The 25859-nt window shown below is 45.2% G+C and overlaps 2 protein-coding genes across 2 annotated transcripts; one reads left to right on the top strand and one right to left on the bottom strand.

Annotated features, from left to right (window-relative positions):
- The first annotated feature begins 6243 nt into the window (after positions 1–6243).
- LOC106590500 (lipase member H) lies at positions 6244–9598 on the top strand. The gene is made up of 11 exons (XM_082970634.1): positions 6244–6265; positions 6549–6654; positions 6747–7029; positions 7188–7296; positions 7449–7550; positions 7626–7715; positions 7806–7973; positions 8118–8207; positions 8481–8589; positions 8659–8832; positions 8932–9598. Exons 1-11 carry the CDS (start codon positions 6244–6246, stop codon positions 9014–9016), a joined length of 1338 nt encoding a protein of 445 aa, XP_082826760.1. The 3' UTR covers positions 9017–9598.
- A 608-nt stretch (positions 9599–10206) lies between these two features.
- LOC106590504 (uncharacterized) lies at positions 10207–24394 on the bottom strand. Its single transcript, XM_014181589.3, has 11 exons — positions 24176–24394; positions 23216–23265; positions 22433–23071; positions 20449–21906; positions 16571–16740; positions 16282–16393; positions 16103–16169; positions 15862–15995; positions 15565–15667; positions 15302–15425; positions 10207–14681 (listed from the first exon to the last, which is right to left on the bottom strand). The coding sequence occupies exons 2-11, from the start codon at positions 23254–23256 to the stop codon at positions 14668–14670; spliced, it is 2862 nt and encodes a 953-aa protein (XP_014037064.3). The 5' UTR covers positions 23257–23265; positions 24176–24394; the 3' UTR covers positions 10207–14667.
- Positions 24395–25859: the final 1465 nt, after the last annotated feature.

The following is a 25859-nucleotide window of genomic DNA, read 5'->3' as shown; positions in this document are numbered from 1 at the left end:
GCCTCACTGTGCGTGCAGATGCACTCACACCTGCCTGCTGCCATTCCTGAGCAAGCTCTGTACTGGTGGTGCCCCGATCCCACAGCTGAATCGACTTTAGGAGACAGTCCTGGCGCTTGCTGGACTGGCAACCTGAAGCCTTCTTCACAACAATTTAACCGCTCTCCTTGAAGTTCTTGATGATCCGATAAATGGTTGATTTAGGTGCAATCTTACTGGCAGCAATATCCTTGCCTGTGAAGCCCTTTTTGTGCAAAGAAATTATGACGGCATGTGTTTCCTTGCAGGTAACCATGGCTGACAGAGGAAGAACAATGATTCCAAGCACCACCCTCCTTTTGAAGCTTCCAGTCTGTTATTCAAACTCAATCAGCATGGCAGTGTGATCTCCAGACTTGTCCTTGTCAACACTCACACCTGTGTTAACGAGAGAATCACTGACATAATGTCAGCTGGTCCTTTTGTGGCAGGGCTGAAATGCAGTGGAAATGTTTTCTGGGGATTCAGTTCATTTGCATGGCAATAAGGGACTTTGCAATTAATTGCAATTCATCTGATCACTCTTCATAACATTTTGGAGTATATGAAAATTGCCATCATACAAACTGAGGCAGAAGACTTTGTGAAAATTAATATTTGTGTCATTCTCAAAACTTTTGGCCACGACTGTACAGTGTGTGCAAATGAGGTAAGATAAGGGAGGTAAGGCAATAAAATAGGCCATAGTGGCGAGGTAATTACGATATAGCAATAAAACACTGGAGTGTTAAATGTGCAGAAGATGAATGTGCAAGTAGAGATACTGGGGTGCAAAGGAGAAAAATAAATAAATACAGTATGGAGATGAGGTAGTTGGATAGGCTATTTACAGATGGGCTATGTACAGGTGCAGTGAACTGTGAGTTGCTCTGACTGCTGGTGCGTGAAGTTAGTGAGGGAGATAAGAGTCTCCAGCTTCAGCGATTTTTGCAGTTCGTTCCAGTCATTGGCAGCAGAGAACTGGAAGGAAAGACGGCCAAAGGAGGAATTGGCTTTGGGGGTGACCAGTGAAATATACCTGCTGGAGCGCGTGCTGCGGGTGGGTGCTGCTATGGTGACCAGTGAACTGAGATAAGGCGGGGCTTTACCTGGCAAAGACTTGTAGATGACCTGGAGCCAGTGGGTTTGGCGACGAGTGTGAAGCGAGGGCCAGCCAACGAGAGCGTACAGGTCACAGTGGTGGGTAGTATATGGGGTTTTGGTGACAAAACGGATGGCACTGTGGTAGACTGCATCCAATTTGTTGAGTAGAGTGTTGGAGGCTATTTTGTAAATGACATCGCCGAAGTCGAGGATCGGTAGGATAGTCATTTTACGAGGGTATGTTTGGCAGCATGAGTGAAGGATGCTTTGTTTTGCGAAATAGTAAGCCAATTCTAGATTTAATTTTGGATTGGAGATGTTTAATGTGGGTCTGGAAGGAGAGTTTACAGTCTAACCAGACACCTAGGTATTTGTAGTTGTCCACATATTCTAGGTCAGATCCGTCCAGAGTAGTGATGCTGGACGGGCGGACAGGTGCGGGCAGCGATCGGTTGAAGAGCATGCATTTAGTTTAACTTGCATTTAAGAGCAGTTGGAGGCCACGGAAGGAGAGTTGTATGACATTGAAGCTCGTCTGGAGGTTAGTTAGCACAGTGTCCAAAGAAGGGCCAGAAGTATACAGAATGGTGTCGTCTGCGTAGTGGTGGATCAGAGAATCACCAGCAGCAAGAGCGACATCATTGATGTATACAGAGAAGAGAGTCAGCCCGAGAATTGAACCCTGTGGCACCCCCATAGAGACGGCCAGAGGTCCAACAGGCCCTCCAATTTGACACACTGAACTCTATCTGAGCAGTAGTTGGTGAACCAGGCGAGGCAGTCATTTGAGATACCAAGGCTGTTTAGTCTGCCGATAAGAATGTGGTGATTGACAGAGTCGAAAGCCTTGGCCAGGTCGATGAATACGGCTGCACAGTATTGTCTCAACAGCCATACAAAATCCTTGTATGTGACAAATTGAGCAAAGTGACATGAGAATTTGCTCAAAACTGCATATTTGCCCAACAGACCTGTATTCAAAGCATATGCTCTACTGCTTGAAACAAATGTATTAAACGTGCTAATGTATTTGTAAAAAGTACATTTGATGTTTGTCAATTTAGAAGTGATATATGAATAAGAGTTTTATTAATGTGACATAAATTGTCATATTTATGGAAAGTATATTAGAATGTGGTGCCTGACCTTAAAGTACTACTTATGTTGTGTTTGGGGGTATCTATACTTCACTATTTATATTTTTACTTTTACTTCACTACATTCCTAAAGAAAATACATTTTATTCGTTACATTTTTAATGCTTAGCAGGACAGGAAAATTGTTAAATTCACGCATTCAAGAGAACATCCCTGGTCATCCCTACTGCCTCTGATCTGGCGGACTCACTAAACACACATGCTTCGTTTGTAAATTATGTATGAGTGTTGGAGTGTGCCTCTGGGTATCCGTAAATTAAAAAAACAAGAAAATGGTGCCATCTGGTTTGTTAATATAAGGAATTTGAAATTATTTATACTTTTACTTTTGATACTTAAGTAGATTTAAAACCAAATGCTAGTATTTTACTGGGTGACTTTCACTTGAGTTATTTTCTGTGAAGGTATCTTTACTTTTACTCAAGTATGACAATTGAGTACTTTTTCCACCACTGCTAACACTAATAACTGATGTGGCTTGAAGAATAACAAGCTACATGGTAATGCTACCGAATAATGACACTCAATGCTACATGCTAAAACTCAGTCCTGTGGCTAATGCTACATGCTAAAACTCAGTCCTGTGGCTAATGCTACATGCTAAAACTCAGTCCTGTGGCTAATGCTACATGCTAAAACTCAGTCCTGTGGCTAATGCTACATGCTAAAAGTCTAAAGTCAAAGAGAATAAAATATCATACAGCACAACAAACCACAGAGAATAACTTTCCAGGCACCTTTAACCTTTCACCTTAACAGTGGCTGGGGGAGGGGCGAAGAGGAGACAGAGTGAGAGTGAACTGGGTGAGAGGATGAAACTGGATGTCTTAAAACCTCTACTCACTCCGACTCAGATCAACAATGAGACCGGAAAAACAAAATGTCAGGAGTGAGGAAGGGACAGAGAAAAAGAGAGAGCGAGAGATACAGAAAGGCGGGTGGAGTCGGAAATTATATTGTATGTTGTTATCGGTAGTATTTGGGAACTGTTGCCTCACTAAACATCAAAACCCTAGCATAGTTTAATCTACTCATAGAAGTTCAGAAACCGTTAATCTATCTGACATTACCAGTTAGAAACAGCTGGCCATTTAACCAGTTAACACTCTTCATCTCTACCACAGGCACAACCTGCAGTACTACTTATTTCACTTATTTCACAACCTGCAGATAGCCCGGTTAGCCAATGTGCGGGAGCACTGGTTGGTCGGGCCAATTGAGGTAGTATGTACATGAATGTATAGTTAAAGTGACTAGGCATATATGATAAACAGAGAGTAGCAGCAGCGTAAAAGAGGAGTTGGTTGGGGGGGGGCACAATGCAAATAGTCCGGGTAGCCATTTGATTATCTGTTCAGGAGTCTTATGGCTTGGGGGTAAAAACTGTTGAGAAGCCTTTTTGTCCTAGACTTGGCACTCCGGTACCGCTTGCCATGCGGTAGTAGAGAGAACAGTCTGTGACTGGGGTGGCTGGGGTCTTTGACAATTTGTAGGGCCTTCCTCTGACACCGCCTGGTGTAGAGGTCCTGGATGACAGGCAGCTTAGCCCCAGTGATGTACTGGGCCGTACGCACTACCCTTTTCCTGTAGTCCACAATCATCTCCTTAGTCTTGGTGACGTTGAGGGATAGGTTGTTATTCTGGCACCACCCGGCCAGGTCTCTGACATCCTCCCTATAGGCTGTCTCGTCGTGGTCGGGGATCATGCCTACCACCGTTGTGTCGTCTGCAAACTTAATGATGGTGTTGGAGTCGTGCCTGGCCATGCAGTCGTCGGTGAACAGGGAGTACAGGAGGGGACTGAGCACACACCCCTGGGGAGCTCCAGTGTTGAGGATCAGCGTGGCAGATGTGTTGCTACCTACCCTCACCACCTGGGGGCGGCCCGTGTGCTATTCAATGTGTTTCTATGATCAAATTCAACATTTTCTTAAAATATATTTTTTTCAATTTTGGGGGGATACCTAAAGGGGTCCTAAAATTCAAAATCAAATAGCTAAAAGATCCATGGTATGACCGTCTTAAAACAATTCCACATGTTAGCTTAGTACCCCCCTCCCCAACGACTTACACTTTTAGAGGTTAAACTATAAAAGCTAATTTACCAACATTTCTGATATAATATATAATACAGTGTTTTGGAATGAAGCTCTTCAAACATAACATTTATTCCAATTGCATTTAGTTTAGTTTTTCTTTTTGAAAACACTGGTAGGGGTCAAGAACAATGTAAAAATCAAATAACATTTTATTGGTCACATACACATGGTTAGCAGATGTTAATGCGATTGTAGAAAAATGCTTGTGCTTCTAGTTCCGACTATGCAGTAATACCTAACAAGGAATCTACCAATTCCCCAACAACTACCTTATACACACAAATGTAAAGGGATGAATAGAATATGTACATATAAATATATGGATGAGCGATGGCGTGTGGCATAGGCTAGATGCAGTAGATGGTGTAGAATACAGTATATAGATATGAGATGAGTAATGTAGGATATGTAAACATTATTAAAGTGGCGTTATTTAAAGTGACTAGTGAATCCTTTTATTTAAGTGGCCAGAGATTTGAGTAGTTTTACAACTTAACCCCCACGTCTTAAATTCCATAAAGAGGCTCTCCCTGGCCATGCAGTATGGAGAGTTTCACAGTAGAACAAAGGAACTTCTACTACATCACAGAATTTGAGAACTGAGTGTGTAAACGGTCGGTGGAAAAGCCAGCCACGACCCGGTCCATTTTGTTTCATGTTTGTGACCTCACGAAGGACAGGAAACACACATAACAATATCTCTGAATGGGTACATTTCTCAATTATAGTGTTTGCATGTCCATCTGCTGGAGAGTTAATCCGAGTCTCTCTCTCTTTCTGTTATCTCGCTTTCTGTAAATGAGAACTTGTTCTCAACTTGCTTACCTGGTTAAATAAAGGTGAAATAAAATAAATAAAATACCCTAAAGATCAAAGTATTTTGAGGTTAGAATGAATACTTCAGAGTACCATTCAGAAATGTTCTCATAGAATAGATGTTTCGGCGGTTGTCGGTATTCGCATCCCAGGTTTACATAATTTCTAGCTACAGACTAGTAATTAGTATCTAAGATTTGCTTTTATTCTGTAGGGATCGATAGTCTCAGAGTTGAACCATTTCCAGCCTTGCAGCCAATGCTCCACGTGTTATGGTTTTCAAATCTTGGTACTTAAACCTGTGCCACCTCAGCTTACACCAAGGTATGCGTGGTCTAAACTATTCGCAATCACAGCTCACGCTGTGGGTTTGTTTAGTCTGAAGAGGATTTCCTCAGGAGGGGGTTTTATTCGTAACAATGGGAAAGGGCTGATCCATGACACCAGATCATGTCTGTGCTCACGGGGGCGGGCCAATGACTTAAAACTTTAAAGGGAAAACAATTCTCTCACATTAAAGGTTTAACATCACATCATTTCACATAGTTTCATCTTTACTCATTCATTTTAACCAAGAATTAGATGCAAACACCATAACTGAGAAATGTTCACATTCAGAGATATAGTTATGTGTGTTTCCAGTCCTTCGTGAGGTCACCAAATGAAACACACTCAACATAACTGTCCCTTAAGTGTCCACGGACCATTCCCACAAGTGGACATATAGTTTCATTTTCCCATTTTGGGGATTTAGGAGTTCGGCCACATGAAATCCTTTGTTCACTCTGAAGTCCCTCTCTCTGCATGGCCACGGGAAGAGAGTCTCCACCAGGAATTTAGGACCTGAGATAACAGAACCTGGGTGTAGGAGAGGGTGAGAAGCCACGATCTATACCCAGAAAGGGCCACGTCATGACAATGCTCTCGATTGTGCATCTGTAAAGGTTTGTGAGTGTTTTAGATGACAAGCCACATATGTTCAGCCTCCTGAGGTTGAAGATGTTGGAGTTAGAGTATTCACCAGCTGCCTGATCATGTTTAAATGCAAAATGAAAGAAGTTGGGGTTCACAGTAAGAGCAGAGAATGACCTGACCCTGACCTAGGGCTAGCAGCGTATCAATAAACACACACACACAGCAGAGGAGGCTGGTGAGAGGAGACATAGGAGGAGAGCACAGGCTCATAGTAATGGCTGGGATGGAATAAATGGAACGGTATCAAACACATCAAACATATAGAAATCACTTTCCATGAATTACATTACAGCCATTACAATGAGGCTGTCCTCCTATAGCTCCTCCAACCAGCCTCCTCTGACACACACACCCCTCCTCCTCCCCCTTCTCTCCCCAGGCCAGGATAGTGGTGTAGGTGCACCGTGTGATGACTTCACAGACCTGGACCTCCATGAGTGCTTCCTCGGGACCACCCTGAACATTAAGCTGCTGCTCTACACCAAGTAGGTTAGAAAGAGAGAGAGAGTGTGTGTGTAAGCAGTTGGATAAAAAGTAATGATATTTTCTGAATTGAGTCTCCTTCTCCCTCCTTCAGGTATAACCTACGCTGCGGCAGAGAGTTGAACCACCACCAGCTGTCCTCCCAGCCACTCTTCAACCTCTCCCTGCCCACGGCTTTCGTCATCCACGGCTACCGGCCCACCAGGGCTCCTCCGTTCTGGGTGGACCACGTCGTCCAGCTGCTGTCTGAGCAGGAGGACATGAACGTCCTGGTAGTGGACTGGAACAGAGGAGCTGCTAACCTCAACTACTTCACTGCTGTGACCAACACACGACAGGCTGCCAACAACCTCACCGGCTTCATACTCAACATGCAGGTGTGTGGCTGGGGGGACGGGGGGGGGGATGGTGGGGGTAGGGCGGGATTGTGGAGTGCTGCTCATTTGCTGTGAATCTTCAGTTGTTCTATGAGTCTTGGGTCAATGTTGCAAAATGTTCACTGTGTGTGTGTGTGTGTGTGTGTGTGTGTGTGTAGGCAGAGGGAGCGCCTCTGAGTTCGGTCCACCTGATCGGGTCGAGTCTGGGAGCTCACCTGGCTGGGTTCGTAGGAGCAAACCTGAAGGGCAAGATCGGCCGCATCACAGGTAGGATAAGAGAGTCTGTGCCCTTTGAAGCTATTATTTGATTAATTCATTAATACATGTATTAAATAATGTATCCATTAATTGATGTATTAAGTGGTTAATTAATTGATCCATTCATTAATTGGATCATTAATTGATTAATTGTTGTCCAGGTCTGGACCCAGCGGGGCCCATGTTCACTGGAGCGACACCTGAGGAGAGACTCGACCCTTCAGACGCCATGTTTGTAGACGTACTACACACTGACATAAACTGTAAGTACTGACATGCTGTGTGTGTGCGTGGCGAGGGATTCTCTAGATGTTTTGTCTTCCTATTTGTTCGTGCAGCGTTTGGTCTCAGAGGTCAACACGGCCATATTGACTACTACGCCAATGGAGGATCTGACCAGCCAGGCTGCCCCAAGACCATCTTCTCGGGTGAGTCTCTCACACACACACACACACACACACACACACACACACACACGTAATAACACTCTAATAACTCAACACTTCTCTCTTTTGTAGGGAAGTCATATTTCATGTGTGACCACCAGCGCTCTGTGTTCCTGTACATGTGTGCTCTCAACCGAACCTGCAGCCTCACAGCCTACCCCTGCTCCTCCTACAGTGACTTCCTGGACGGCCGGTGCCTGCAGTGTGAGGCTTTTAAGCCCGCACCCTGCCCTATGCTAGGTGAGGACAGCCTTCCCACTGGTCAACCCAGAATCTCACTGAATCCATAAACAAGGGAAGAGATGCTTGTCAACAAATCACTGATCAAGTGGTTTGGTTGCCATACCAACAGTCCTAAAGTTGTATCCATGGTTACCGCCCCAGGTTATGACATCAGCAGGTGGAGGGATATTCTGCTGCGATTGGGTCAGACCAAGGTATACTTCACCACCACTGCCACGTTGCCCTATAAAAGTAAGTTTAACACCCCTGACTATCAGTGATTAACATACGCTACATTACCAAAAGTGTGTGGACAACTGCTTGTCGAATATCTCATTCCAAAATCATGGGCATTAATATAGAGTTGGTTGCCCCTTTGCTGCTATAATCATGAAAAACAACCCCAGACCATTATTCCTCCTCCTTTTATATACATAGTGAACATAATGCTTCTGAAGCAGTGAGTTCTTAAAGATGAATTGTGTGTGAGACGTTGTGCATGTGTGTGTGTGTATATATTTATAGAGGTCAGCTACAGGGTGGACATGGTGACATGGAACCGGTACCCGCGCTGGGGAGTCCTCATCCTCAGACTCCACAGTGGCAGGAACTACACTGAGGCACGCATTGACCGGTCAGTCTCACATGCACACACACATTTGTGGCAGTAAGACCTCTATCTATCCCTCTCTCTCCTCTCCAGTAAGCTGTTCAGGTTTGAGCAGTACACCTCCACCCGTCTGTTGGTCCAGTTTGATGAGGACCTTCAGCCCATCCAGAAGATATCCCTCAGCATTGCTACCAGAAACGTGATAGGCCCTCGCTACAAAATACGACTAATCCGCATCCGCCTCGCCCCCCTGGAGCAACCCGACAGGTGAGAGACCACCACACACCTGAGTTACACTTTCCCCCCTCTTTTCTGCATTCCCCATATACTCCCTCCTCCAACTCTCCCTTTCTCTCCTCCCTCCAGGCCGCTGATGTGTCGCTATGACATCATCATGGAGGAGAATATTGAGGTGGCGTTTCGCCCTCTGCCCTGCGACCCTCGTCTCTGAACCACCACCAGAGGGCACTCTCCTCACACCCAGGGCCTCCAGGGTCTCCCCAGCCACACACCCAGATGAACCACAAGGGGCAGACAGTTGACATCGTTGCCCCACACTGCTTCTGCCGTTGTATAGTCTAGCCAGGCTGCAGGATCACATGCTTTGGCATAGACGGTGAAGACTAGGTGGAGCCAACACCATGTTTCTTACAGCTCTCTAGTTCTGAGATCTGATTACAGTGTGGATTAGGGCTCATCTTGGATGGAAAACAAAACAGAACACTGGTGGACCATACAGAGATAACTGAAGAGCTGAATAATGATGTTGCTGATCAGGGGGGTTGTTGGAAGTGTTCCCTCTCTCTTTCACTGCGCCTTATGAAGGTTGGTGGTGTTGCTATGACAATTCTGTATTTTAATGCAGTCAGAGGGCATTCATAACCTGCTATAACCAGTCATATGATGTTGTAACTCTTCAGTGTAGCTCCTGGTTTGTGTCAGTGTCTTGTCCATGTGTATTGCAGCGCTGTCATAACTGAGCAGCTAAAAAAAACTTGAAACAATGAAACTGTATTAAAAGTGGAAATGTTTTTATAAACGATATTTAAAAAATCATGGTACTGTGGTGTAATCTTATTTTTGTAAAGACTACGTGATTCTACCTGCATTGTTCGAAATAAATCCACCATGTGTTTCACTGTGATCTGACTGGACTTTCTCCCACATCGCCTCTGCTCTTATGGGGTTAAAGGTTAAGGCCGGTCTGCTACTGTGGGGTTAAAGGTTAAGGCCTGCCTCTGCTGCTAAGCACTACCCACCTGTACAGTTGGGTATCCTCATGACCAGTCAGCTCTGTTTAGTCCAGCAGGGAATTATTCCATGGTTAAGTCTCTGCTGACCCTAGAAAAGTCTGACCTTTAACCTATCTGTCTGGCAGGGGCATTAACTATGTTCCTTGAATAGTCCTGGCCAGCCCGGTTTACCTAAAGCAGGCCTGGGTGAAAGTAGGCAAGATTGACCTGTTAAATATCTGTAAGGATCACTTCTGTACCTGACAGGTGTGTACAGGTGAGAGATGTGGACAATCCTGCCTATTAATACACAGGTAATGACTAAACAGGCTCCACTCATGTAACATGCATTACTACCAAGCTAAAGAGCCACTAACACTACCTAAAGCCAACACGCTTTCCAACTTGGTATGAGAAGTAATCTCTTTTATTTGATAATTACAGTAATGACATCAGTAGATTAGTAGGGCCTTTCCTCATGTGGAGTGTATCAAACCTAGACAGATCAAAAACAATAACATGGTCTGGCAACACAGGGTACAGTAGACAGGTCAACAACATCAACTATGGTACACTGGTCAAACAAACCAACAAACAAATACAATCGCAGATCAATGAATTAGGTGGCTCCTCACTAACAGGATGCTCGCATTATGAAGTCACTTCCCCTAAATTAAAGCTTCAATATGTAACTTTTTGGGCAACGGAACAAATTCACATAGAAATGTGTTATTAGATCTGTCATTCTCATTGAAAGCAAGTCTAAGAAGCGGTATATACAGTTGAAGTCGGAAGTTCACATACACTTAGGTTGGAGTCATTAAAACTCGTTTTTCAACCACTCCACACATTTCTTGTTAACAAACTATAGTTTTGGCAAATCGGTTAGGACATCTACTTTGTGCATGACAAGTAATTTTTCAAACAATTGTTTACAGACAGATTATTTCACTTATAACTCACTGTATCAGAAGTTTACATACACTAAGTTAACTGTGCCTTTAAACAGCTTGGAAAATTCCAGAAAATGTATGTCATGGCTTTAGAAGCTTCTGATAGGCTAATTGACATCATTTGAGTCAATTGGAGGTGTACCTGTGGATGTATTTCAAGGCCTACCTTCAAACTCAGTGCCTCTTTGCTTGACATCATGGGAAAATCAAAAGAAATCAGCCAAGACTTCAGAAAAAACATTGGAGACCTCCACAAGTCTGGTTCATCCTTGGGAGCAATTTCCAAACGCCTGAAGGTACCACGTTCATCTGTACAAACAATAGTACGCAAGTATAAACACCATGGGACCACGCCGCTGTCATACCGCTCAGGAAGGAGACGCGTTCTGTCTCCTAGAGATGAACGTACTTTGGTGCGAAAAGTGCAAATCAATCCCAGAACAGCAAAGGACCTTGTGAAGATGCTGGAGGAAACAGGTACAAATGTATCTATATCCACAGTAAAACGAGTCCTATATCAACATAACCTGAAAGGCCGCTCAGCAAGGAAGAAGCCACTGCTCCAAAACCGCCATAAAAAAGCGAGATTACGGTTTACAACTGCACATGGGGACAAAGATCGTACTTTTTGGAGAAATGTCCTCTGGTCTGCTGAAACAAAAACAGAACTGTTTGGCCATTATGATCATCGTTATGTTTGGAGGAAAAAAGGGGAGGCTTGCAAGCCGAAGAACACCATCCCAACCGTGAAGCACGGGTTGGCAGCATCATGTTGTGGGGGTGCTTTGCTGCAGGAGGGACTGGTGCACTTCACAAAATAGATGGCCTCATGAGGCATGAAAATTATGTGGATATATTGAAGGAACATCTCAAGACATTAGTCAGGAAGTTAAAGCTTGGTCGCAAAATGGTCTTCCAAATGGACAATGACCCCAAGCATACTTCCAAAGTTGTGGCAAAATGGCTTAAGGACAACAAAGTCAAGGTATTGGAGTGGCCATCACAAAGCCCTGACCTCAATCCTATCGAAAATATGTGGGCAGAACTGAAAAAGCGTGTGCGAGCAAGGAGGCCTACAAACCTGACTCAGTTACACCAGCTCTGTCAGCAGGAATGGGCCAAAATTCAACTTATTGTGGAAAGCTTGTTGAAGGCTACCCGAAACGTTTGACCCAAGTTAAACAATTTAAAGGCAATGCTACCAAATACTAATTGAGTGTATGTAAACTTCTGACCCACTGGGATTGTGATGAAAGAAATAAAAGCATAAATAAATCATTCTCTCTACTATTATGCTGACATTTCACATTCTTAAAATAAAGTGGTGATCCTAACTGACCTAAGACAGGGAATTTTTACTCGGATTAAATGTCAGGAATTGTGAAAAACTGATATTAAATGTATTTGGCTAAGGTGTATGTAAACTTCCGACTTCAACTGTATGTTCTATGTGCACCATTCCTATGCTTCCCGTTCTTACGTTTCATTTTTGCATCTTTTACTTTCGGTTTTGTACACACGCTTCAAACTACTGAAAATACAATATTTTTGGTGATGTAAAAGGTATTTATTTCACTGCTGCTAGCACTTTATGTTTTTGATTTAACCAAACTGGAACATCAGGTGTATTGAATTTAGGCAAATATTGAACTGATCAATTAGCTCAGTTGGCAGGTCCGGCGTCCAAATGAAATATTGAAATAATGAGCATTTATTTGACCAAGAAAACGTGCCGACAGAAAGACTCATCGATCTCAGTTAAAGCATCGGCGGGAGCAAAACAGCGCCCCTCTGTCTCAGTATGTGTAGACCATGTATCTGATGCTGTCTGAACCAAGAATATGGCATGTCGAAATATTTCTATCCGACAGCGTCAGACACATGGGCTACATATAGAGGGCCCTGTTTCGCTCGACCAGATGCTTTCTCCGGTGATATAGTTTCAGCAGAGGAAAAGGCGAGGCAAAGCAAGAGGGCTCACTCTTGCCAAAATATGTCCAGTACAAGCCCAATGCGTTTCTATGGGAATAATATGCGGACCTAAGCTTGTCGCCTGCCTTCCCGCCTTTGGGACAAAGACTCCCATTGTTAGGGCAGAGAAATGAGCATCTCGTCATTACATACAGATCTCTGGTTTCAGCTTCTTGCGAATTGGAAAAGAAAGTAGGCAAGTGCACAGTGCACAGTTAGGATGCTGGACTGCGCTAAAGTAAAACATTAAAAAATACAATTACTCCTGTATAAATAAAAACATTCAAAATACTTCACCAGGGACATGACTTATCCACAGACGATCATTAGTTTATTGTTGTCGTTTTTTTAATAGCTGTGGATTGTTTCAAATCACAAGTGTGAAGGCCTATTCCTATTTGGGATGCCCACAATTTGGGCACACGGGAATATGTCTAGCTGATTGAGTTGCGTGGTCAGTGAAAAACATCCAACATATGTGTGAAGTTAATGTGTTTTGAGTAGAATTTAAAATGTTGCATCAAGATGGGGAGGGGTTGTGTGGTGAAGATATGGATCTCTCCAGAATACATGCATATGTAGGAACATGCTCATTTGGCAATGTTGGATTACTGATTGTCTTAACTCACCACGTCCACCACTAATAAGCTGAGTTTCTCAGTCATTTTTTCTTTGCCTCACACAAGCCAACGAAGTCTTGTTTTTTTAACATCCAAAACGAATGATAGTTCCTAAGTATTAGAAAAATCTTTCCAACACTCCCGGCCTCGATAATCACCACGAATCGGTGTGAAAGAGCAAAATATCATGATCTGATGATCCCATATAGTCGGTGGAAACGTTATTTAAAAAACAGCGGTCTAGAGCTCACTGGCGTGGGAAACTCTGAGGGCCTGGAATAGTCTCGTTGATACAACGTTGCACTTCACTAACAACAGCTCAAGTCAAGACAGATAGAAAGGGAGGCAGACAGGCGGAGAAGAGAGATTCATGTGATTGAAAGAACCAGAATTTTCATCAGGTTATTTTCTACTGTTTTTATTTGTCAGCTTTACTTAATTGAGATGGAAGTTACAGGCCTACTGCTGCATTGGCCTATAGGCTCTCTCGGAGTTCTATGAGCTCATTTCTTTAGCCGCCAATGGATCACAGTGTATCAATGTGTTCATGTGGCAGAGGCTGCTGCTCTCACCTCAGCTGAATTTTAACTTTTACATTTTATTTCAGATTTTTATGATTAATCATGTGACAATGATTGAGAAAATAAAATATTATTGAAATGAAACTGTTGCACAAAAATGTGCATATAAAAAAAATGATAACTGTTGCACTAAGAACGGTAGAAATGCTAGGGTAAATTGGAAGTATCCACAAACTTGAAACTCACCAGCTGCCAATGGTCTTTACTATTACAATTTGAACACGCAAGCGGGTGCACACATAGGTGGTCCTGGGAAAAAACATGCCCGCCTATGGATATCAAAGGCCCGTCCAACTGATTAGTTCTGCCGCCGGCCCTGTCAGTTGGTCAGGTGTGGTGCCTAGACGGAACAAAATCCTGCAGTACCAGCGGGACTCCAGGAGCACGGTTACCTAACCCTGCTCTACACTATACTTGCTCGTTTTGTAACAAACTGAAATAGGCAAACTTTTTGAAATTTTGCAACCAGGAAATGGTGGAGCGATTTATGCATAGTGCATCTTTAAATATCAGTTGGCCATCTTACTTCCCCACCACATTACTCTCTCTGTCAGGAGGGCAGCTACATTGCATGGGCTTTACATTGACAGCGTGGTAAAGAGTGTCAGTAGGTCAGGTGGTCGTGGTTCAGGCTGTGGTCAGTCAGCAGCAGTGTGATCTATAATATATACAGCCTATCAACAGTTAACCTCTGGGTTGACCTCACATAACCACTGACTCCATTTGGATTGCTCCAAGCTTCCATTCACCAGTTGGCACCTGTGAGAGAGAGAGAGAGAGAGAGAGAGAGCGCGAGAGAGAGAGAGAGCGCGAGAGCGAGAGAAAGAGCGCGAGAGCGAGAGAAAGAGTGCGAGAGCGAGAGAAAGAGTGCGAGAGCGAGAGTGCGAGAGAGAGAGAGTGCGAGAGAGAGTGCGAGAGAGAGAGTGCGAGAGAGAGAGTGCGAGAGAGAGAGAGAGAGTGCGAGAGAGAGTGCGAGAGAGAGAGTGCGAGAGAGAGAGAGTGCAAGAGAGGTCTTGTGAATATATGTGTTAGGTTAAGAAGCAGGGCAGCTATGGTTGTAATGGTCATTTTGGTGGACAAGATGATTGTCTAGAGGAAAGGAGAGGACTTGATTGGCTCAGGGTCAGACATAAATGAGATCTAGGGAACAGATGGACAGACTGACGTACGTAACCAGACAGGAAGGTAAACAGAGGCCAGTCATAGGAATTACACTGTCAATCAACCAACCAATCAGTGAATGACTGAGGTCACTGAACATGGTTGGGAAGTTGTGGTTCTCTGAACAGGTCTGTGAATGACAACCCACTGTACTTTTTAACTTCTGTTTCCTGGTTTACATTGACTGTATATACTTATGTTTTGGGGTACTAACTGACCGTTAATATTGTGGTTCTGTTGTCTCGTTGGTCCAGGCCGGTTGCAAGGGCTATTAGGAGGCCAGTTGTTCCTCTGCTGGTCGCCCATGTCTTGTCTAATCATGCCCCCTCTCCTCTGACCCCCCTAGAGAGAGAGAGAGAAAGCGAGAGAGCAAGAGAGAAACGTCTAAGATATATTTAGAGAAAGATACAGCTAATATCGGTTTTATTCACTTCCCTACTAAATGTGAACACACACACGCACACCCTCACACAGTTCTCACCATGTCTCCAGGCCACCTCCTCCCTCTCCGTGGTGGGCCTGACCAGCCTGAAAAGCCCTCCTGTTCCTCGTCTTCCTCTCTAACATACACCCCCTGATGGTCACTGAGACAGAGAGTGTGTGAGAGGGAGAGATGGTGTAAAAATGGACCCTTCCTCCACTTGTTAAGGTAATCACTGATCTGACAGATTGGGTGAACACAAGGATCCATAGATCAGTGATGACTCCAAGAAAGGGAGGAAGGAATAATTGTAATATTCAAAAGAAGCCCCATCATGTCTTCACTGTGTTGTAGTACCTCCCGGCAGCCAGGGGGCGCTGTGAGAGCCTGCCTCCAGGTATGGTGACCTTCACTCCCTCCAGCCTCTCCTGTCTCCTCCTCTCCAGGTCATGTCTCAGGTCTCCGGGATCTCTCACCGCCAGCTGCTGCCTCTGATCACAAAACACATCAATAACACATCACTCAATCAACCAATACATTCAGGAACCAATCAGTCCATCGACATATCCATCTTAAACCTCTATACACATTATTGTACCTGCATGCGGCCAACTTTAGAGAAGACAGGTTCCATATCAGGTTCTGACATACTCATGTTGAACAGCCTGGAGGAGAGGGAGAGGAATACAAATATATTGTTTGTAAACAGCACAATAAAGGCTTAAACAAAAGCTCTAAAGATATTAAAATTACCATAGTAACCAGGTGTTCATGTACCTGTTCAGAGTTGGTCCTTCTTCCTCCTGCTCCTCCTCCTCAGGCAGACCTCCATCTTGGGGGCCAGAGAAACGCTCGTTCAGTGTCACGCCATCACCCCTAAAGTAATGCTCTGGAGAAAATCAGAGAAAGAAAGAGTAAGAGATTGATTGCCTTGAAGGTTGTGATAAGTATCTATCGGTTCTGTCTGAGGTGGGCACATTAGTGTCAATGAGCGGTGTGTGTGTGTGTACACAAGTGGCTGTGTGTGCGTATACTCAGGTTGTGTGTATTTGTTTCGTTTCCTAACCTTTGACCTGGTGCACCAGGGTGATGATCTCCTGGGCGAAAGTCCCAGAGTGCATTGCGGACTCCTGGTACGTCCCAGAATGCTCTAGCATGGGCAGGAAGTCTAGGCGCTGTTGGCCCACGTTGACCAGATCCAGCGACAGCTGACGGTCTGAAGAGTAGCACAGCTGGCTGGAGGAATGATGAGAAACGGAGGAGAGGGATGAGCAACGGAAGAGGAAGGAAACGGTGGAGGCTTTACAATCTGAGATCAGGCCTGAATAATAGGGTTTAACTACGAAATTATAGTACTAGTAGCTTCTAACATAGTTTACTGTGGTAGCTAGCTGATGGGAAATGTGTGATAAGGGTTTGATTCAAGTAAAGACTGTAGTTTGGGGGTGGAACTAAGTCATTTGTTCTGAACAACAAATGTATGCATGCATGACAGTCATTTTGGATAAAAGCATCTGATAAATGGTATATATATATATATATATATATATATATATATATATATATATATATATATATATATATATATATATATATATATATATTCTGAATTCAAAAATACTGTTGTAGGGAGTTAAGTGGTTCTCTAGTGGATGTCTTATGTAAATAAAATGTAGCTAAACATTGTGTACTGAACAACCTTACCTTGACCGAGGCATCTGTAAACACACTACACTTACCTTCACATTTTAAAGCTTTAGGAAAAATGACTGATTAAGTACATCATCAAGAGCGGTTGGTTTGGACATATTTGCAAAAATGCACTTAAGTCCAAATAAGGTCAAATTGTTTCAAATGAGTTTGAAACGCAACAGGAAGAGAGTGAGACGTTACTCATCTCCAGGGATGTAGTTGTGAAACGCTGAACGCCAGTTGAGATAACGGGTGGGGTAACGCTAATGCTAACAAAGTGTATGTGGTGTAAAAGGTGCATCATCGCTCTTGATGAAATAAAAAAAAAAGTGTGTGAACAGTGATTTTCCTCCACTACATCCCTGCCCACTTCCTGTGCCAGTGTAACACTGGCATGGGTCAAAGGTGAAAATACATGCTTCTTTAAATGTTTCGCTCTCTGCATTTGTCAATCAACTTCTGGATGTCTGTGATTCACAGGAGGACAGTGTAGTTCTTGTCCTTGGTTGGTGAAATGTTGACAGTGTAGTTGCTTGTCCTTGAACGGTCCAGAGTGGACAGCGTAGTTCTTGTCCTTGATTGGTCCAAGGTAGACAGTATGTTCTCTTGCAGGTGTGGTTTTCGTGAGCAAGTTGTGTCTAGATGAAGTGTAGACTGACAGAACCCACCTGTTCAAGAGTGTTTCTGAGATGTCCTTTTTCAGAGCAATACTCAAGTGTTCATGAGGATTCATCCATGCTGAACTATTGGCTGATACATCGGCTGTGTTTGAGGTTTCAATTCCTCTTCTTCCCAAAGTGTTCATTCTGGGTCCTTTTAACTAGGCCGAGTCCAGATTCGCTGTCAGGAATACCTTAGTCCTCACTGAGTTGGGTTTCCCCTTGCTGTTGTAATGCTTTGACAGAGCTGTTTCCCTGGTGCAAAATGGAGTTCATCAATAGTCATATGGTTCTGAGAGCCTCTTGAAGAAGAGACACTATTAGTGGGATTGAGTTTGAGGATTATTAGTCCCTGATTAGTCCATGAGTATCAGTGTCAATAGGGGTGGAAAAGACAGCTGAACGTTAGCTTGTAGAAGTCAAACCGAAAGCTTTAGTGTCATGTGTTGAGTCCAAAAGTATTTTTCACTCTTTCCAATGTGGAAGGTCATCTTCAGATATTCATCATCCACTGCTTTTCTGACTGGACATCATCCTGGTCATCTCCAGGCCTTCACATTGCCTTCTGCTCTTCTCCACTCTTGCTTGTGTCTACTAGCTGGTCACTCAGGCCTTCTTCAGTTCATCCAGAAGGTGGATATCTCAGTGTGTTTAATGATTGGATTCTCCCTGGTCTGTTCACGTCCCTCTGACTTAGGCCATAGCATCCGGTCTTTACTTGTAGTCATCCAGTGTTGTCCTTTGTTCTGGTACAGCTCAAAGTGAGTTATACTAAGAACCTGTAGCCTTCGGTTGCTTTAAGGACAGCATCATTGCCTTGAGTTGTCGTTCAGACAGTTAGGTCTGCTCAGTGCTGTGCTTTATAGTCAATTTCTTTGAGTGAAACTGTTTGTTGAAAGGTATGCAGGGCCACTCCAAACCCAGTTTGGTCATAAGACCCATGCAGAACAGAGCCCAGATTTCTGAAGATATGTGGTGAGTGTTGAGAGAATTTGGATCCAAGTTTGCCTCAGAAGCGTAGGTGTTGTGAGACCGTGGCAGAATCTCCTTTAGGCCTTGAGACTCTTGAGCATCATGGGTTTAGACAGGAAGAACAATCAGGAACATGCTAATGTGTGCCCTTGAGGGTGGTCATGACGCCGACTGAGGTCGTTAAAGTCTTTGGCAAGTTTCAGTGGGAATGAGTCCACCTCAAATTAAACACATTGGATGAAGATTTAAAATTATTCTGCTTGCTTGACAGATAAGAGGGAAATCCTCTAGAAGTCTGCAGAATAATATAGGCAATGATGGAAAGAACATGTTGACTTACCTTTGGACATTGGTCTGAATAAAATACAAAAGTTTGAGCTAGTTTAAGCTATTTGAAAGTCTTGTGACTAGAGCTGGTGTTTTGGCATATGTATCCTCTCAGGCTGAGTGGGGTAAGGGTGAAGGGTCATTGCCTGTCTCAGAAAAACACTGCTTCTGAAATAAGTCCTTTCACAAGAGTCTTTTTCTGATTAGCTGATCAAGAGCTGATAATTCCAGGTGTTTCTCAAAACATTGAAAAAAAAACATGGTGGTTTCAAACTGATGTTCCTGAAGTGCAGTTCAGGACATATTCCAGCCCAAATCGTCTTCAGTCAGCCGAAGACCAAGGCACCATGCAGTGGCTCAGTGACTGACATTTATCACGCTCACCAACTCCATATTAGAATGTATTGGGCATCATGTATACAGGAAATCCTTCTATATACCAGTTGTTTGGTGCTCAGTTTGGTTAGTACCAAGACTTTCCCCCTTCTGTCTTCATGGGTTCTGCCTTTTCCTCCGAGACTCAGGTCAATCAGCTGTAGTGAGTAGCAGAACTCTTTACTTTCCAGAGCTCCTTCAGCACGTTCCAACACGCAGGCTGCTTGCTCTTTATTCATTTCAGCTGTGAAGGATGAGCTGCAAACACACTGCTGGCGTCTGGTTGGTCTCTTGGCTGGTTGTTCTCTTGGTTGTCAGGGATGCTCTCGCTGTGGGAAAGCTGCAACCACTCCCTTTGAGAGTTGCCACATTCTGCTGGGTTGTTCATTGGATGAGAGATATCTGAAGAACTGATGAGCCAAACCTCTGCCGTGAGCCATTCGGTTATTCATATGGTTGATAGTCTTCTACTGTGGCATCTCTGTCCTCTAGAATGTTGCAAAGCTGGTCTGACATGTTCTGCCCCTCTTGATGAACAATAAAATGTTATTTGGGAGATCCTGACTTGCCTCCTCTATGAATTGATTCCACCTTTCTAATCATGAGAATGTGAAGGACAATGCTGTAAAATGGCCACTCTACTAAAAGGCATTTGGCGATTCGCCACGTTTATCACTGCAATGCCCCACATCAGGAAGGATGAGTTTGATGTATATAAATTGCGTCCCATCACAAATTCTCAGCTTGTAGAATACTTGCAATGTAGAATAAAAAAATCTGTTCGAAGAATACTTCCTCCTCTAGCTGTCAATGATCTCAGGGCTTCTGACTTTGTCTTCCTGCAGTCGACAGTGAGAGTTGAAAAGAAGCATGAACTTTCACCCTTGACCCCTAAACGTTGCTGTCGGAAACACTTTACCTGTTCTGGCCCACAGGCCGGTTCATGTCCACCTTGATGGTGAGCGTCTCTTTCTCGCCGGCGCCCATGCGAGGCATTGCCATATCATTCTGCTGTTGGTTCCAGTTGGGGTTGAGATCTCTATGCTGAGGTTTCCTAGGATCCATCCTGCCCTGTGCTGGCGGCCGGACTCCTCGCGGCCCTGGTCCCCGGTCCTTCTCCCAACGGGGCTCCATGTCGCTCACCTCTGCCCAACCGGGTGCCTCCTCTCTGGGCTCCATGTCCCAGACACCTCCCCTGGGTTGATACCCCTGGTGCTCCGGAGGGGAATGCTGGGGGTTGTCATCCCGGGCTCGGTACCCCTGCATTCCCTGAAGGAGAGGCCGGGGCTGGTTCATGGAGGGCCCCATCTGTCTCTTGCCACCCTGGGCTGGGGCCCCCCTCTCCCCACGGAATGCACTGTTTCTGGCCCTGGGCTCTGTGGGACTACCTCTATCTTGGAAGCCCATGGGGCTGGCTCTCCCATGACGATCAGGGCTTCTTCTGGACTCATGTACAGGCCCTCTCCTCGCCTCGTGTACAGGCCCTCTCCTCTCCTCATGGACAGGCCCTCTCCTCTCCTCATGGACAGGCCCTCTCCTCTCCTCATGGACAGGCCCTCTCCTCTCCTCATGGACAGGCCCTCTCCTCTCCTCATGGACAGGCCCTCTCCTCTCCTCATGGACAGGCCCTCTCCTCTCCTCATGGACAGGCCCTCTCCTCGCCTCATGGACAGGCCCTCTCCTCGCCTCATGGACAGGCCCTCTCCTCTCCTCATGGACAGGCCCTCTCCTCTCCTCATGGACAGGCCCTCTCCTCTCCTCATGGACAGGCCCTCTCCTCGCCTCATGGACAGGCCCTCTCCTCGCCTCATGGACAGGCCCTCTCCTCGCCTCATGGACAGGCCCTCTCCTCTCCTCATGGACAGGCCCTCTCCTCTCCTCATGGACAGGCCCTCTCCTCTCCTCATGGACAGGCCCCCTCCTCTCCTCATGGACAGGCCCCCTCCTCTCCTCATGGACAGGCCCTCTCCTCTCCTCATGGACAGGCCCTCTCCTCTCCTCATGGACAGGCCCTCTCCTCTCCTCATGGACAGGCCCTCTCCTCTCCTCATGGACAGGCCGAACCCTGGCCTCCTCTCTGGTATTGGACCTGCTACCCAACTTCCTGAACCGCTCCTCAGTGGCTCTGGCCCGATGGTGATTGAATCGGTCGTGGCTTGGGCTCTGGTCGGGGCCACGGCCCCTCTGGTTGTCGTAGAGTTCTGGCCCTCTGCTGTTTATAATACCATGGTCATGCTCCACGATAAGGGTTCCAGGCCCCCGGCCATCGTGGCTCCCTGAGGGGCCCCTGCGCTCCCGTGGCCCTCCTCCTCCGTACCCTTCCCGGGGCCTCTCCAACGAGGGGCGGCGCACCCTAAACTCTGCCTCCTTCCCGTACCTGTGTCGACATAAAGAGCAGGTGACATGGTTCAGCACTGACCGAGGACATACGATCACGCTGACTATACCTAACAAATATACAGATTTTGTAATAGCTAGCTTTCAATTTATTTAGGAAAACACGTAGCATATGAATAGAATTTATGGGCTAATAGATAGTGCCTTACATATCGGTTAATGACAACAGTCATTCATGCAAGCTGATTAGCAATAAACAAAGCCATATGACATCACAGGCGCACAAAGCCTCTAGACTACAGCGGGTAATAATAGTAAAGTATTCAACTATATCACAGTGTACGTCATGGCAAGCACCTGGTTCCAAGGATCACAGAGACAAGAACATGTCATCCATGTTAAGCCATGCAATTCAATCTACTACTCTACGGTTACATGATTACACAGGGGACACAGTAGCAGGGTGAAGTTTGCGCTTAGAAAAAACAGGAAGCTGGGTTCTCCTCTTCAATCTTCTTCTCTCGCTTTTGGCCATAAAATTCCAATGGAACACTGCTCAAATTTACCCAGGATGCACCGCTTCATCAGCTTCCCTCCGGTTCCGGTCAGAGATGGTGCTCTTCTCTCTATGCATGTCGTCTCTGCTCCGGTCTCCATAGGGACCTGGAAAATCTCCACCCCTCCTCTCCCCCTTCCCCCCACCCTGAACCCTCTCCCTGGGGCTGCGGTCCCTGGACCTCCCCTGGCTCTTTTCCTGCTCTTCTCTTCTCCAGCCTGCAGAGGACACTATCTGGTGGTGGTCAGGACTGTAGTGAGGGTGCTGCGGGGCCAGTGATGGCAGCTTCTCTCTGGGTAGCCTCTGAGGGGAGTGGGGCAGCCCTTCGCTCCCGCTTCCTTTTCCCCTGCCACCCCCTCTGCCATCATGGGGGGAGAGCCTTCTGCGCTCGGCGTAGCCCAGCTCGTGAGGTGCCGGTGGGGTTCTGCGATGGTGGAATTCCTCTGGGGGGAGGTGGTGGTCAAGCCTGTGGAGGCCTGGGGACATAGGTCTTCTGTGGCCCTCTGGGCCATCTGGGTGGATCTCGTCCATGAAGCGAACCCACTGATCCTCCCCAGGCAGCCTGCCCAGGTCAGCCAGCACCTGCTGGGGGTTGAAGTCTGGGTCGTCCCAGGGGAACCTCCGACCATCCTGCCTGCACAGACTAACTCTGCAATAACACAAAAAAAGTATAAAATATTTGAATTGTAAAGCACCTTTCATACAGCGTGCTGAGATGAGACAACATCCTAAAGTAATCTTACTGACCCACACACTGGACTAGCATGTCAAATGAAGTGTGGAAGATATTTACCTGTGAGAATAGTGGGGAGATCGTGACCGTGGCCTCAACATTCTCTTTACCTTGAGAGATCAGTGGACAGAGAGAAAGAGTATGCATGAGTAAAATACTACAATACACAGTTCCCTTGCCGTGACGCCATACAATAAGCATCAATAAGATTTTTTACTTTTTTTTAATGTCGCTGACACATATTTTCACAGGTGCAGCCAAATGCTTGTTTCTAGCTCCTACAGCGCAGTATACCTAACAATGCAAAACAATACACACAAATCCCCAAAACGTAAAGAAATATCAGAACAAGAAAGGTCTGTCCTGAATATATAGCAATATACATTTCAGATTATTCAGCAACATCCTAGGACTGTAACCAGCATTACTATGTCGTTTAACTTGGAAAGCAAAGGGATTGAAATGTACAGTAGTAGAATAACATTGAGAACTAAACGTTATGTATGCTAGCTAGGCCATGCTAAAACCACTAGTCGGGAAGAAAACCCGACTTGGGACTATGATCAGCTCAAACGACGCAATATTTAACTAGTTACTACCAAACAATACTAGCTAACGTAGCTAACAGTCAAATAAATAGCAGTGATTTACACCAGATTAACCGACATATTTTAACATTTGTGTGTTTAACCAATTGTCGTTGCTAGGCGACACTTCAACTCCACGATTTACTCTGGGAGTTGAGCGGCGACTGGCCGGACTTTGGCCGTTTATCAGCGCCGGGTGAATTTTGACTTGTTCTCTAGTCCAGCCTAACTGGAGCTCAGACCTCACATAACATTAACACTGTCGTGTGTTATTATTTGGGTGCGGAAATCAGTCGTTTTTAATAAAAAACTTCATTTTATGTGACGTTGGAGCTCCAGTCCGCCCACAATAGTCGCTGCTGAACCACATCGTATATCGTTGAGTTGAATCGGCTCTGTCGTAGCTGCTAGCTGTTAGCTGTATGGCACTTACCCCAGCGCACGTTCCTACCAAAACTAGAGGATACGTAAACCAAAACACCAGTCTCGCACACACGATTTTATTACACAACTACTAGCTAGTAAGTAATGACGATCAAATATATCTCATATTGTAATTTCGTTACAATATGAAGGATGTCGCATTGTCTGCGTTCAGGAAGTTGTACAGTTGACTGTCTTTGCCTCGCGACATCAACACAGAAATAGACTAAACTGCCTTTGACCCGGAAACACACACAATAAGGATAGCGCCACCGTTAGGACGTTTGAGTCACAGACGAAGGGGGTTAGTTATATAGTCTTTGCTTGAGTTGTTTCTTCATAGCCACTCTGAACTAGATGTGTCCCTTACAATTAATTTTTGAAACAAAACTCACTGTAGAATACAAAAGTATTTTTCACAAGACTGAGGATATACAACATTAAGAACAGCTGCTCTTTCCATGAGCAGGTGAATCCAGGTGAAAGCTATGATCCCTAGCTTATTGATGTAATGTATTAAATCCGCCAGTCAGTGTAGATAAAGGGGAGGAAACAGGTCAAATAAAGATTTTTAAGCCTTGAGACAATTGAGACATGGATTGTGTATAAATGCCATTCAGAGGGTGAATGGGCAAGACAAACGATGTAAGTGCCTTTGAACTGGGTATGGTAGTAGGTGCCAGGCGCACCAGTTTGTCAAGAACTGCAAAGCTGCTGGGTTTTTCATACTCAACAGTTTCCTATGTGTCAAGAATGGTCCACCACCCAAAGGACATCCAGCCAACTCGTGCTGGTCATGCTGCTCCTCCAGTTTCAACTGTTCTGCCTGCGGCTATGGAACCCTGACTTGTTCACCGGACGTGCTACCTTGTCCCGGACCTGCTGTTTTCGACTCTCTCTCTCTCTACCGCACCTGCTGTCTCTAACTCTGAATGATCGGCTATGAAAAGCCAACTGACATTTTCTCCTGAGGTGCTGACTTGTTGCACCCTCGACAAACACTGTGATTATTATTATTTGACCCTGCTGGTCATCTATGAACATTTGAACATCTTGGCCATGTACTGTTATAATCTCCACCCGGCACAGCCAGAAGAGGACTGGCAACCCCTCAGAGCCTGGTTCCTCTCTAGGTTTCATTCTAGGTTCCTGCCTTTCTAGGGAGTTTTTCGTAGCTACGTGCTTCTACATCTGCATTGCTTGCTGTTTGGGGTTTTAGGCTGGGTTTCTGTATAACACTTTGTGACATCAGCTGATGTAAAAAAGGGCTTTATAAATACATTCGATTGATTGATTGACACAACTGTGGAAAGCATTGGAGGCAACATAGCCAGCATCCTTGTGGAACGCCCTTCAAACACCTTGTAGAGTCCATGCCCCAACAAATTGAGGCTGCTCTGAGGGCAAAGGGACGGGGGTATGCTGCTTGTGCTTGGTGTTTATAAACAAAGTCACAGACATGGCTTGATGACATTTTATTGTTGTTTTCAGCAGTTAGATCCATGCACCACGTCAAAAGTTATATATTCCACCAAGCTGCAGTGACAGTGTTAAGTGATTTTTAGTGAATAACATTCAGAACTTAAGTCTTAAGTTTACTTCATTTACCCTTGGGATACAAAGAAAGCATTAGATTATGAACGAGCACAGAAAGAGAGAGGAAGAGAGATGGACGGACTGGCTGATGGACGGAC

The sequence above is a fragment of the Salmo salar genome, chromosome 29 (genome assembly GCF_965601325.2).
Source record: "Salmo salar chromosome 29, fSalSal1, whole genome shotgun sequence".
In the NCBI taxonomy this organism is placed as follows: Eukaryota; Metazoa; Chordata; class Actinopteri; order Salmoniformes; family Salmonidae; genus Salmo; species Salmo salar.
The sequence above is the reverse complement of the archived record's forward strand: the minus strand, read 5'-3'. Positions and strand labels throughout refer to the sequence as shown.